This window comes from Cyclopterus lumpus, chromosome 3, assembly GCF_009769545.1.
Source record: "Cyclopterus lumpus isolate fCycLum1 chromosome 3, fCycLum1.pri, whole genome shotgun sequence".
Taxonomy (NCBI): domain Eukaryota; kingdom Metazoa; phylum Chordata; class Actinopteri; order Perciformes; family Cyclopteridae; genus Cyclopterus; species Cyclopterus lumpus.
The window spans coordinates 5,103,662-5,118,827 of record NC_046968.1 but is presented as its reverse complement, the minus strand read 5'-3'; the positions used below and the strand labels follow the sequence as shown (position 1 = coordinate 5,118,827).

Genomic DNA, 15,166 nt, shown 5'->3' with positions numbered 1-15,166 from the left:
TGTGTGTGTGTGAGCGTGTGTGTGCGGGAGGCGGCAATTTCATAGTAATTCGACCCCTTTGTAAATTGCAACCCCCTCTGAATCTGCATATTCTATTATTTGGGTAATACGATGACTTCTACAGAATTAAATTACTCCGAAACTTCAAAGCACCGTCTCCCTGTAATTCCCCGTCAGTGAAGTCAGTACAAATCGATAGAAGAGAAGGAGTGCGGCTCATAACTCGATTCCATCCGGCATCAGATGCTTGCTTGCTTTTGCCTTGTAGACTGTTTGGGCTCTCGTGTGCATTGAGACCCACCAAAGTTCTGCCCGTCATCGCTCATCAAAGGTTAACGGTTTACTTCAAGTTTGATCTCTCGGACCGATGAGCTCGCTATTGAAATTCAATGTAGTCAACGTTTTACATCTATGGTGGACTGATTGGCCTGCCCAATTTGTATTTATGACTCTGTGTGCATGCCGTTTATCATTTATATGCCAATGCCTTATTGGCATTCAGCACAGATTTATAGATTTAGCCATATATCTGTTAATCTGCAGGTTCACTATAATTGGTGTTCATCAATGGGCCATCCTGTTGTACCAATACTGAGTAGAGTAACTAATGTAACAAATTATTTTATTTTTACACTGTGATTAATTTATTCATTATTTTTGACTCAATTAATTGATTAATGGTTTATTAACTAAACAATTAATCAGCCACTATACTTATGACCTAATTAAGTCCCAAACAACATCCTGTTGTTGTGTCTGTAAAGTGGGTTAATGAAGGAAGAGGCGTCCGAGGCCGGCTACAGATTTATAGATTTAGTTTGAATTTTCCTTCCGTCTGAAAATACTTATAAACAATATTTTATCCTTTTGATCAAAGGGAATGTATTTTAAACTGTTTTTGAAACCTAAAGATATTGAAGGTGCATAGAATAGAGAACAAAATCAAGTCGTCAGACTTTAGAGGCTGGAACCAGCTAATAGGTATTTTTCACAGCAAACATTTTATATTTATACTTTTATACGAGTCACAATTGAATATCTTTTGGTTTTCGACAGCTGGTTGGGCAAAACAAGTACGTTCAAGACATAACCGTGTGCGATGGGAACCAACCACATATATATAGTTATAAATGAAGGGATTCGACATTCATTCGGGGTGACAGTAGGGTCTTGATTTGGGTAGATTCAAGTCCAGCAGGTACCAGGTACAGAGTGTGAACTGGAGAGGTTGGGCGCTGGAGGTCAGCTGGCTGTCACAGCTCTGCTCGGGACGCTGTGCTGCATCAGTCCCATCAATCTGAGGTCTCTCCTCAAATAACAACAGAATAAAAACACTCATTTCCTCAAGGGGACAAATACAATACCCTACATATATTCACAAAAACTTGGCGTTTAGAAGGGTTGGGGTTCAGTCAGCATGTAGACAGGAGCAGCCCTGCACTTAGTGACTGACACGGCACTCCGCTCACTGAAAAGCAGCCCGACGGTGCCGTGCTGGCTGAAAACTATTCAGTGAGCGGTTGTCAAAGCTTTAGGTCTTCAGTGTTTGGTTACAGACGGAATTGGGATCATCTGCCAGGCCAGCAAATCTAACTATTGCGAGATACACTGACACTTTGATTTTGACTTTACAATCGTTGAAGCTGAGAAAAATATGAAAGTTCACCAGTCTTATCCTTTTAAGCAATTCATCAATTGTCAAATTTGTTAAAGATAACATTTCTGTTGATCGACCTGGAAGTATGATTATTCAAGTGAGGTAAAACGGTCATTATACACAGAGATGAGAAAATGCTCCTCCTGTCTCCTCCCTCTATGTCACCATCACAGTGCAGACGCACAGAGGGAGGCTAATACGAATGTACACAGAAGAGGCACTCCACAATCTGCCCGCACCAGAGTGTGTGAGCCAAGGTGCGACACCATAACGCTTGTAATATGATCCAATATCCCGACATTTGGTCATTAAAACTATTTCATGGCTCTTATAATGGGAGGCGAGCGAGTTGGATTCCGCCCACCCTCTCCAGCCTCGTTCTCTCCCTGCTGCTGATGAAAATCGTTTATCGCCTCTGCTCCCCTCTTGTTGCCAACTCATCCTAAATGTCCGACAATCAGTCAAGCGATTGTTTTCCTCCCTCCCGGCATGCAGGAGCAGCGCTGCCGTCCTCCCTCTCCATGTTAATTTGCCTGTAACTCACCCCAGAACACAGTGCGTTTTCCCCGAGATTTAGGATGCCCATTTGGATCCGAGCAGGCCGGTCAATATGACAATCACGCTCTTTCTATTAAAACCCATAAATACAGAGACACCCTCTTCCTCGCAGAGGAAGTATTTACTGACTGCATAGGGGAAATGCTGGAGCCAATAAAATGGCTTCCATCATTTGCTATTTTTCTCAGCGAAGTTTTATGGCAATTTGAAAGAGGGGAAGAATACTATCGCCTTGAGAGGGAGGCAGGAGGTGAGTTTGTTTTTGTCTTTCATTTCTATTATTTAGTCTTTCCTCCACTCCATCTATTGTGTTCGGTCTAATGTGGTGACCTGAGTCTGATCCTGCTTCATGTAACAAACCCACGTTGTTCTGCCCTCATTCTTCTCCCCGGTTCCCTCTGGCATCGTTATAGTAGTGTATACTAGTCCACTTCCCTCTCTTCCTTCACCTCTTTCTTTGGTTCCCTTCTCTTCATTTCACCCTCTTCCTCTCCCAGCTCCAGACTCTCTGATTTTAACTGGAGGAAGCACTCCCTCCCTGCCTCTCTTCCTACACCCCACACCACCACCACCACCACCACCATCCCGCTTTCTCCCTAAGTCCTCTGTGTTGTCTCTCACCCATCCCTCGCCTCACCCCTGTACTTCCTCCCTCCTGGCTGCCGTTCATGTGAAGTGACGGCTGCTCACTGACCCTCGGGGAAACATCTTCTCCATCTCGGACAAGCGATGATATGTGCTGGCTCTGTTAGCGGCAACACACACAAACACACACACACACACACACACACAAACACACACACACACACACACACAACATACACGCACAGACTAAACATGGACAAACATGTGCACGTATACACAGACTTACACATAGAACATGTACTGTATATACTGTATGTATGCATCCGCACACACATGCAGACCGACACGTCGAACCAGAGAGATGCACATACACACACCATGGGGACACGTACCTCATAGATTAGAACAGACGCATGCTGTTTGCTTTGTTCTTGGAATATCCTAAAACCTTTTCCGTGTCCCATTTTCAACCACTTACCCAGCATGTGTTGCTCTCATCTTAGGCTTTTAGGCCCTATTAGATGTTTATGCCAACCAGAGGCAGAGTAAATGCGGGGATCGGACTGCAGGGGCGCCCCTGGTGCTCCCTGTACATGTCACACAGCGAGCAGGCGGTAGCCTCTCTCTTTTGTCTCTGTGTCTCTCTCTCTTTGCCTGCTGCCTTTACTGAACCGGTCACATTTATCTGGCCTTCTGTCTCAATTCATTAAGCATGAGTGCACTCCGCGGCGCTGTTGAAGCAGCGTGGGTAGAGAGACGGGAGGGTGGAAGAGTGCTTACTCTCCTAATGTATTGTGGACTTTAAAAAAACAAAACAATTGTTATTCATGATTCTAGCGGGGTCTAGCTTTCGTATGATATAAATCCCAATAACACGAATACTACATCTACGATTTCTGTCCACCACTACTTATCGCAGTTCTGCTGCCTGATATCAATACAAGACACTTTTTACTACTAAAGTATTTCAATATCACTTTTAATTTAAAAGGTATTTTCATAAAATTACTATTATTTGAATTATTATATTATAAAAAATAAACGATTTCCTCACTTACTGCAGATAGTATTAGTTGTAATGCCCAGGTTATCAGATTAAGACGATAGGTTGACCAGATCTTCTGAGAAATTTGAACCAGTACATTCTTGTTATTATCAATTAAGATGATATCATAGGGTATCCCGGTTTATGATTTCATAACGATGATGATTCCATTGTAAGGCGGATAAACTGCCAAGCACTGTTACAACATCTTTATTATACCATATATCCACAAGGGAAACGTTTGATGCATAGCCTGCACCTATTGTACCACTTTCTGTAATAGTAGCTCATACACATACAATTGATGTCAGGATCAGTAGCAGTATTGAAAAAATCTGCAATTTAAAGGATAGTTAATTCATGTATTTACTTTTGTGGCCAGTTTTTGTCGGCCCAAGTCAGTTGGTCAGTTAGTCCCATTGTTCCCAATTTTTCTTATTTATCACAATCTCTCGCAAGCCAACTCTACAATGCAAACCCTATTTGTGTTTGGGTAATGGGACATTTGGAGCAAACCATCCAGGCTACTGTCGTTTTAGAGTATGAGCAAATTTCCTTTTTATATCGTAGTGAAGGTGTCCAGGTGAGATTTGGCCTGAATACGTCTCACTGCTGAGATGGCCAAAACCTCGACTGAAAGTCAGCAACGCTCGTGTGGAAGAAGTGTCTATAATTAAAAGCAGGGTGAATTGCATGTGCCCACTCTGTAGTTTGTAATGGAGGGAGGGCACAGATATATCTTTAACTGTGAAGAGTTGAGTGTACAAGTTATCGGTTGATTATGCCTCCACACAGCAGCCAAATGAATAGACCCTAATCCTAACAAGTTTCATTGTAACATCGTTGTGTGGGCAATCTTTAATTTCTACTGAAAGATTCCGCTAAAGCATCGCTCATTTTAAATGAGCTGTAAAGCTGATGCATAATGGTGGTCATTGCCATGGCCTTAATGGTAATATCTCAGTTCAATACAAAGTACAACAAGTTTGGGTTCAAAATGGGCTGTCAAGTGTATCTGATTCTGCCAGATACACTTGTTCACGTATTACTTACATACTTTTGTGTCTAGACACAAAGCAGCTAGTACAGCCAGAGATCCTTCTGTTCCATATACAAAAGGGTTTTGTTTGCATTCTTGTGGATTGATGAATGTAAATGGTAAATGGGCCTGTACTTGTATTGCGCTTTTCTAGTCTTCCGACCACTCAAAGTGCTTTAACACTACATGCCATCATTCACCCATTTACAGCCATTCATACACTGATGGGAGGAGCTACGGTTCCACCTGCACATCGGCAGTAACTAACATTCACACACATTCATACACCGTAGTCACAGCTACGGCAGCAATTTTGGGGTGAAGTGTCTTGCCCAAGGACACATCGACATGGGCTAGCGGAGATCGAACCGTTGGGATTTCCAAAGTTGGCTTGCTGAGTTTTATAAATGCACATTTTATTGATGGGAATATTAGATTCTGCATTATCTAGTCCACCTCAGATGGGAGAAAAGGGACTAGAAATAGATCTTGATCAGGGTCTTTGTTCAGCTAGATTTCCTGTTAGCTTGACAGTGTGCCAATGTGGGCCTGGTAACAAACGAACGCACACAAGCAAAACACCTTGAAACTACATCATTTAATGTAAAACTTTCCTCCAAGGGATTTACAGATCTTTCCCCCGTTTGCCACCCGCTTTCATGTGTGTGTCCCAGATGCATGATTACAAGCATCACAGTTCTCTCACAAATATCACAGAATATTAAAATATGCTGCCCTAACTTTGCGGGCGTTTGAGTGTTAAAGAATGACACTGTTGCGAGATTGCAGGGCTTTATGGGTTGATTCAGAGGATGTCCCATTTAAGGCGTTGCATGTGGTGGATTTGTGTTTAACTTCAGAATCCGGACTCCCTGAACAGAAAAGGCACTGTGTTGTTCGACTAACATAACAGTGGGAACAAAGAATAGGCCGTACATATTAATAATATACACACACGCTTTGGCAAAACATCCCCCTCAGATTTTGCTGCACACAGAGTGCTGGCTGGCTGTAGTCTGTCCTGAGGAAAAAATAAATTAAATTCACTTTCCGATTTTATAGTACTCTGCATCAACCTCTGCAGCAGCGTTTGCTGAATATAAACTTTAGTTTGTGTGTGTGTGTGTGTGTGTATTTATGAATGTATAAATGCCAGTGACTTTGTATGTGAAACATCTTTCTTGATGGAAAGCTTCCCCCCATTACACCTCTAAGACTGTAAATTAAAATCATCTTTTCCCTTCTCTCGCCTGTCTATTTCTATCTCTTTCTCTTACACGCATGCACGTACGCACACACGCACGTACACCGTTAACCATAGACAGCAGTGCCAAAGAACCAGCCATTGTGACAAACGTTTCGAGGCACACACCCCCTCCATGGCAATCCTCCATCTCTTGTGCAACCACACACACACACACACACACTGGAAGGCAAACCGAAGGGAATACTGTACATGTGCAGCTCAAAAATGACGAGCTTGTATAGCATTAACTTGAGTAGAATAGCAATTCTCCTCTTTGCTTTGTCCCGTTTCCTTTGTCCATCATTTACGCAAGACTCATCTTCAAATCAATACGCTGTAAGTCTTTGGCCCGCATGTGTCGTGCTCACTCAGAAAGGATCCCCCCCATAAAAAGTACTAAGAAATTCATACAGCGTTTGGCTGCAATCTGTCTAATCAGTTGCTTTGGTCTGGCAAACAGAGATAGAAGGATGAATAGTGCACGCAGGCACACGTATCTGCGATATGTGTGCGAGTGTTTTCGATTCCAGGGTCTCTTGTGTAGCAGCATGCGAGTGAACACATGACAACCACAGCACCTGCCCCCCCCCCCCCCCCCCCTGCCTCTGAAGATAAGGAGGGTGTAATAAGTGTGTCCGCACTTTTAGCCCACACACACGCATTTTCACACAAATGCACACATACAAAGTAAACAGAGCACCAGAGGGCGAGATGAATACAGAGCGGAGGAGAGTCATTCAAAGCAAAGAGTGGGATGCAGATGAGCCGCCTACACCGGACAGACAGAGACAGAGAGAGAGAGAGAGAGAGAGAGAGAGAGAGAGAGAGAGAGAGGGGGGATGAAATGGAATGCCAGAATGATGGCACTAAAAGGGAATACCAATCAATTTAACTATTCATATGTTGTGTAGACATAATTAATGAAATCTCTCTCAAAGCTAAAAACACTAAAATAAGAAAGTTTGTGTCCACCAAGAACTCTCTCTCTTACTTGGCCTTTATAAAGGGATCATTTGTGCCTCTGCAACAGCACAGACAGTGTGATGGATAATGTGGGTTATTTTTTTCCGACCTTGCTCTCACTTCACTCTGGTTTCGATGTTGATTGCGTTGGTCATTTCCTCACTTCACTTCATAGCTTTCATGCCCTTGAGGTGTCAAGAATCCTCCGTCAACACACAAAGCTAATTGACCTCCAAAAGTCCAACATTTAGTGGTTTCATTTGTATGGTTTGGGACATAAAAGGGTAATTTTCTGGCATTTGTGGAGAACCGTTCATATCAATAATTTCAGCAAGTGACTAGTTCTAATATTTAGCTCAAACTGAACTGCACTGAAGCAAAGCATTTTCCAGCAGACGAGGCCCAGGAAGTGTTTATTTGCATACAAAGCAGGTAAGTGAGATCAGCGCACAAGTGGTCGCTCGAGACGCATGTGGAGACGCATTCTAATGCCAGGTGTGTGGGGACATATTTAGAGCTGTCCACGTCGGATCACAAGAGACGCGCGTTAACCGCAGGTTTGCACAGGGGCACGGAAACACCTGCGCTTTCGTTTGCTCCATCTTTCTTTCTTGAAGAAAAAGAAAAGAAAATGAAGTTGGATTTCATGTGAGAGACACACTTTGTTTTCCTTCAAGCTCAGCCTCGATTATTTGTCCCCGCCTTTATGAGGTATGAGCGACACCAATTAATGTGTTCGAGGCCGTCGATTAAATCGGCGGGATTTATCTAGAAGGATTGTACAAGACCCTCACATATAATAAGCTCGCTGGTTTACTTTGACGAATATCAGCAGTGCTCAAATACTAGACTTGATTGGGGCTGAACCTTTTGTACATGATTGTCTGAGTGAGATGTCATTACTGCTATCTTGATGGCACTTACTGATTCAGATACACAAGTATATATGGCTTCCCCTTAAAGAACAAAATGTGTCTCTGTAAAAGGACCATTTTCAGATTAGAAACTCAAAGCTCTCTGCAATCAGAATTGGGTCTCTTTTGAAAATGTTCTATGTCATATAAAAAAGCTGAAATCTTGTTACATGTTGTTTGGTACTTCATTCAACGGCTGAGCGATTGGTTATAATAAATGGTGCGGCCAGACTTTTCTTTAGTACTGACACAGCGCTGTGTGTATAGGGCTAACAATGTGAGCCGACTGCCAACTATCTAAGATCAATTCAAAAATACACAAATCTAGGTTAGAACAGGTTATCTGATGATCTTGATATGTGGTGTCAGCATATAGTTTACTTGAGCTATCAACACTGTAATCATGTTTTAAACTAAAACTCTTACCAGATATTGCACAAATTGATCTGAACATTTTGGGAAAAACTTGATGAAAGACCAAAACAAACAGGCCAGGAGATGAATAACAAGATGTTGACCTGGCAATCTTCTGTATCCTGATAAGTGGTTAACTACCCATATTATGTAATGGCTCCATTACCAAAACTGGTAAAGTATTTGTATTACCTATGGGATTTTCAAATGCTTTTGCAAGTCTGTCTCTAAAATCCTGAAAAGCAAACATGTCACGTCACAAACACCTTGCTGACAACTGCTGTTCATCTCAAACTTAAAAGACGGGCATATGGACTGCAGGTTCCGTCGTGAACAGCTGACTGAGTGCTTGTGTTCTCCTAATGTCTGCTGGCAGGTTTGATCCGTCTGCGCTCCAGCCCGCCCCCGCACCTCCAGGGCGTGGAATACGTCCTCAATGTCACAGCGGTGGACGACAACGCCTCAGGCGGACCTCAGGCGTTGTCCTCCATAGCCCAGGTCATAGTGGGGGTGGACGACGTGAACAACAACAAGCCCGTCTTTGAGAAGGTAAGATGAGCAATGGCGCCCCTGCATCATTCAATCTCTTTTTGTATTGCTCGTCGTTATCTACTCGTGTTTGAAGCAGTGTTGCAAGTGTCGGCTCTCCTGGTTGCCGTGCCATTTATTGCTCTGCATGGTCTCCTTAATGCATCTCAATGACTTGTCAATCAGCCCTTTTCTGGACTAGTTATATTTTTCCCCTCTATATCTCTCTCCCACATCACTCTTGTGGCTCCCTCTCTTTGTCTGTCTGCGTTCTCTATTTATTAGCCTCTATCTCTCCTCTCTGGAGGAGCGATTAGCCGGCTTGACCCTCGTCTCTCTGCTACATCATCTCGGCCTTTTAATTAAAGCTTTGAGGGATGTGGGAGAAATCCCGGCCGGCCAGCTCTGGAAGCGCTACATCTCCACCCTTTTTTTTTTCATGTCTCCATTTTAAATGAGGTGACTTTTCAAGGCCCCGGTGGTAGCGCAAGCCAAGATTAGGAGCGCCTGTTTGCCGAGTAAACCCCTGGTGCTCGCTCTCCCCCAGGAGAGAGCGAGCGCCAAGTGTTTCCCTTTTGGCTTCACCTAGTAGCAAGAAGACACGGAGGGATGGTTGACAAGATGAGAGCCTTGAGAAAAGATAGACGATGAAGAGGAGGGGGATTCCTGGTCGACAGTGTTTCATGTGACCTGGATGCTTGAGTCTCTCTCTCAGGATCTCCTGCTGGCGTCATACTCCAAGTCTGTGATTCATTTGTTTCTTTCCGTGGGCAGGATTCTGATTGTAACGGACAAAGAAACCCTGAATGCAAAAAAAAAACATAACTGAAGAAGAAAACACTGCAGTAGATAGAAGAAAAAACGTGGCTGTTTATTTATCTGTCTTTGGTCAAAATTGAACATAGGAACTGAGGGGAAAAAGGCCGTTCTGGAACAGGAAATTGAGAAGGTTCACAGTGTTGGTTTCTCAGTTAGTAGAGACATCCGATGTAAGATGGTGTTTCCTCTGTCACTGGCAGGCAGCAGCAGGATACTGAAGCAGCAAGGCCCTTAATCTTGTTTTGATACCCAATCTTATATAAAGGACTATAGTCTCTCTGGAACTCAGAAGGTTCAGTGGACCAAGACAGAAGGGGCAAAAGGCACACACTGAGATGTAGGAATACTGGGAGGCAAGATCGTGTATAGCCAGATCCTGCATGTGACCCGCGTCAAAGACTACGGACATGTATTAACCTCCAATACCCTTGTGGGCTCACATGGCTATTGGAGCCCCATATGAGTTTTGTGTGGATTGTTCAGACACAGTGAATATCAGAGCCTTCATCAGGGTCATTACAAAGGTCAGCATTTACGCCACCAGTTACGCTTTACAGTCACACACGGTCAACTTCTTAGTGTTTAGCGCCACAGCAGTCCTTGACCTCATGCCCCCTTCGATGAAAACAATCACAATGGGTTCTATGCTTTGAGGTTACAGAATTTAAATTAGGGCAAAAGAGAGCTGCTATCAAATTGGTTATTTTCGTCAGCCGATATCCTGACGTATTTGAATCGGTATTGGAAGAGGAGAAAGTCGGATAGCAAACTCCTTCGCACCTTCTCTCAGGGTGAAGCCACCCTGTGAAGCAAAGTCAACTTCTTGTATCTACGATCTCCTCATTCGGTCACAGGTAAGGTTAGGAACTTAGATTGTCTGGTCAATCCAGATCTTTTCCTTGAAACTCAGCTCCTTCTTTGGCACGACGGATCTGGGACAACGTCCACATTGCTGACGACTACACAACCTCCCTCGTGAGCAGGACCCCAAGAAACTCAAACTCCAGCGAAGAATATGGTGTTCGACTTGGAGGCTCCGACTGTCATCCCAACCGCTACACAGCTGCAAACCATCCAAGTGTACGCTGAAGGTCACGGTCTGGTGGAGCCAGACAAAAGCACATCATCTGCAAAAAGCAGAGATGCAATCTTAAATTCACCAAACCAGACCAAAACCTAACCTCTGTCCATTTAAAAATCACAGAATTGATAACCAGGCACATCAATCACAGCATCTGTTTAGACTCTTTGTTGTGTTTGTTCCGATTGTGACCGGTCCACACACCTGGGTTCTTTTAACATTGACTGAGCATTTGTGAGAACTCTGATACATTGCATGAGTGAATGCTTGCATGCAAACCTGCTTATCTTCCTCCGTATTGTGTTGCTTTAAAGCAAAATGGGAAGCTCCGGCAAAAAGTCCAAAAGCTCCTGATGAATACAGATGGGAAGTGTTGAAGGGGCGAAGAAAGGTAAAGCATTGTTCCATGACAGAAGAATAGATGATGGGGTAGAGGAGATGGGAAGAGGCAAGAAGTGAGGGAAAAGTGAGTTCCACTGTCATTAGTTAGACGTTAAAGCAAGACATCAAGCAGCAGTACTGAGGGATTCTTTTTGGCACATGAGCGTCTCCAATCCAGTGACACAAGGGAAAAAAAGAGAGCGAAAGATGAGAGACCAGAGAGAAAAGGGGGTGTGAGTGAAACCCAGGCAGCGTGTAAATGAGGGTAATGAAGCTCTCTGTGTGTCTTGACAAGTTCCGTGATTGACAAAATCTTTGAGAACCCAAACACGGAGCAGCTACCTCGCAATTCACCAAGAACTGAAAGCGCCTAACGAATCTTTACGATGACTCACAGAATGAATGTGGTAGCACCACATGGAGAGTAGAGTTGTTGTTTTAGGATTAAAATCAACAATGTTGGACATCCTTTGAATCACTCTTTTCTGGGGAATACCTTATTTAAAAAAGCTACGTTATGTGGTGCATATTTATAGCAGAACAGCTCGTACCTTTTGAGATAGCAATAACACAACACCAGCGATACGGAATCTGATTTCCGGCATACCCCTTTCCCTGTCTTGGCACATGTGAGTTATTCAAATGAGTTGTTTTTGTTATTTTGAGGCAAGAAACGTTGTTCTTGGACCTTCAGTTGTAATACTAGGGCTTTTGCACCAACCCTGTTTATTGTCTCTTTGCAATCTGATATTGGAATCCTTTCTGTCTGAGCCGTTTGTTGAACACTTGCAAATGGTGCTTTATTCACACTTGTTCTATTATTTCAATTAAATATTTAACCATTCAGCTACACTGCGCACTGACATTATTATATGCACTATTTGAAAGACACTGCTACAATTTAAACATTGATTTGGTTGACTGGGAAAACAATATTTCAAGGTCACACATGTTTTTAAATAGAACGCGACAGGTACGAGGTGAGGTGAACGCAGTTTGGAAACAGAGCTGTTGTTTCAATACACATGGCTATCTTTAGTGAGCAAGAAAACAACCACACAAGCCCACCTGTGCACTCTCACAGGGTTTTTGTGTCACATAAAAAAGGAAGATAATTTGATTTTTAAGTATTCCGGAATTTTAAATCCCTGTCACTTGACTCTAATGCTGCGTTCACAGTTCACACCAAAAGCCATGTTCACCAAAGCACATCCACACACTGCTATTGAGCAACAGTTGCCACTACCCATCACTCCACTAGACTTATATCTATATATATATATATATATATATATATATATATATATATATATATATAGAGAGAGAGAGAGAGAGAGAGATATAGATAGAATAGATAGACTTCAAGACCCCTGAACCCATCACCATTATCTAACTTACACGGGCAAATGTAGCAAATCAATGAATGGAAATGGTTCAGGACCAAGGTTTCCTACTTTATTTCCTCATCAATGTGTCCTTTAAAAGTAAATAGTGCTCCACCTCCCACATGCTCTTGATCACAGTTTCAATAGAAGGGAGCACTGATCCAAGTTTCTCCACACTTTCGTTGCTGTGATGTTCTCTTCCTCTCTTCCCTCCTCCGTCTTAATTCTCCTCAGTGTCAGCAGTACAGAGAGAGCACATCAGTCCTGGAGAACCAGCCAGCGGGCACGTTCGTTCTGCAGGTTCACGCTGTGGATGCTGACGAGGGCTCCAATGGCAGGGTTACATACGGCTTCATGCACAAAGACTCCACTGTGCCCGCATTCAGTATCCACCCGGACACCGGTACTTACGCGCACGCACACATATACACACACACACACACACACACACACACACACGCACACACACACAATCTCACTTTTACAGACCTAAACAGTCTATCTCTCATAATTAAGAGTACAACAAGCTATGCAGGGTGTCTACAAGTTTGCAAGTCTACAATTTAAAGCTAAGATGATGTATATCTGTTTTAATATCAGACTATTGTACTTTTAATTTAAAGTACAATTACAAGAAATTTTGCAGATGAATGGGTCATAACTCAAAGCCTTATGGCTTTAGTGGTGACATTTGTTGTCCTTTTAATATTTTGTAAGCATATTTTAACTCATTTAAAATGTGGAGGGCTTTAAAGCAAGCAGCATAGGCCAAATGAAAGCTTATTTTCCATGAAATGTGCTGCTCAGTGTGCGTTAACCAAAGAATATTGACAGAATGCAAAAGTTCATGTGGGTTCGTAAAGTTTAAATAATTAAATGAATCCGTCTTTGATGTATACAATTCAAACTGTATCTGCTGTGTTTTTGCAATGGTCATGGAAAATATTACGATTTGCTTGCAGACATCTAAAAGTCATGCTGTGTCCCAAATCTATACTTCTTCTTGGTATACAATAAATTAACATAATTAACTATACATTGTGTGTCTATAAAAGTGAGTTTAAAAACCCCTGGAATATGATTGGGCATTGAGGCAGATGTATTGGTTACAAGAACCCAAGGCCAAAAGAAGCAGCAGGGAACCAGACAAATTAGTGCCTAACATATACCTTTCACCTCAGAAGCAATACTATCTTTAAAAGGAATGCACCCAACTGACTTTTTCTGTCCTGCGACCGATACCTGGACTTTGAGTAACGGCCAACACCGAGCACCAATCTGATAGCACTGCTTAATAAGCTGTACGCCTCACTGGACAACATCACGGTTGATTTAAACAGGGCTTTCTTAACTTTGGAGAACAAAAAGTAGCAAATAGATACTTAGATATGAATAAAACATTTTTTTTTTAAATTGTATTTTTGGAGAGCCCTTTTGACCCAGCTGTTTGAGTCATTACCAGACCAATATCAGATATCACTATTGGTGCATCTCTAATTTTGAGTGGAGCAGGAAATATTGTCAATGTCTAAAATAATTTCTAAAATATAGAATATATTTCTCTTTAGATTTGATGATAATTACTTCAGTTTCCTTTCATCTTCTGCTCATCATCTGCTCATCATCTGCTCTCATGTCTTTAATAGAGAGAGCTTCGAGGCAAACGGAGGGAATCATTTTTAGTGTTAAATTGCAAATGCCATGGGGACTCGAGACTAAGTGTCATTTGGTACGATTTAGCTGTCTGATTAAAGTCGTTATCTCTGTGTCTCCAGGAGTAATTGTGACAGCCAGGAAATTTGATCGTGAACGCCAACGAGAGTACGCAGTGACGGTGACTGCCACTGACCAGGCAGCTGACCCGCTGATTGGCATTTGTCAGCTCAACATCCTCATCCTGGACCATAACGACAACAGTCCCAAGTTTGAGAACATCCGATATGAGTGTAAGTCGATATTAGTGTGAAAGTGTGAGCCCTGGTCACACTTTACATTGAGAAAACACAAACAAAGTGGACCAGAAACATGCAAAAGAGGAAAACATCTTGAAAAAACTGATGAATGTGAACATTACCCAGCTACTGTTAGTAACACAGGTTCCTTAGTTTGTTTTAGGGCTGCTCCTGGACATGTTTGGTGTGATGTTACTAAGTTCCATTGTGATTTGTGATTCTCCTTTTTAGATGAATGTGTTTCTTAAGGTTTAGTTTTGGACAGCATCTTTTTCTTCCTAAATGCGGGGCATGGGTTTTCTAAGTAATTTACTGATGAATACAGTATAGAAGGCCTCTCAAAAGGCTTTTTCTTCCCCAACAGACTTCCTTCGCGAGGACACAATGATCGGGACCAGCTTCTTGCGGGTGGCGGCTCACGACGATGACTTTGGCACCAACGCAGCCATCACGTACTCAATGTCCAGCGAACAGCCGGAGTATCTCTGGGTCAACCCCCTGACGGGCTGGGTGTATGTCAACCAGCCCATTTCCCAGGTACACATACACCTTGTACAAACGGATGATACCAAACCAAAGGGAAAGTTTCAGCGTGCTAT

The 15,166-nt window shown here is 42.8% G+C and overlaps 1 protein-coding gene across 1 annotated transcript in view; it reads left to right on the top strand.

Annotated features, from left to right (window-relative positions):
* si:ch211-186j3.6 (neural-cadherin) overlaps positions 1-15,166 on the top strand; it is a 272,276-nt gene that overhangs the window by 113,321 nt on the left and 143,789 nt on the right. The window contains exons 8-11 of the mRNA XM_034527653.1: positions 8,798-8,970; positions 12,850-13,018; positions 14,391-14,561; positions 14,932-15,104. Coding sequence (XP_034383544.1) covers positions 8,798-8,970; positions 12,850-13,018; positions 14,391-14,561; positions 14,932-15,104 — 686 coding nt within the window. The remainder of the gene's footprint in view (positions 1-8,797; positions 8,971-12,849; positions 13,019-14,390; positions 14,562-14,931; positions 15,105-15,166) is intronic.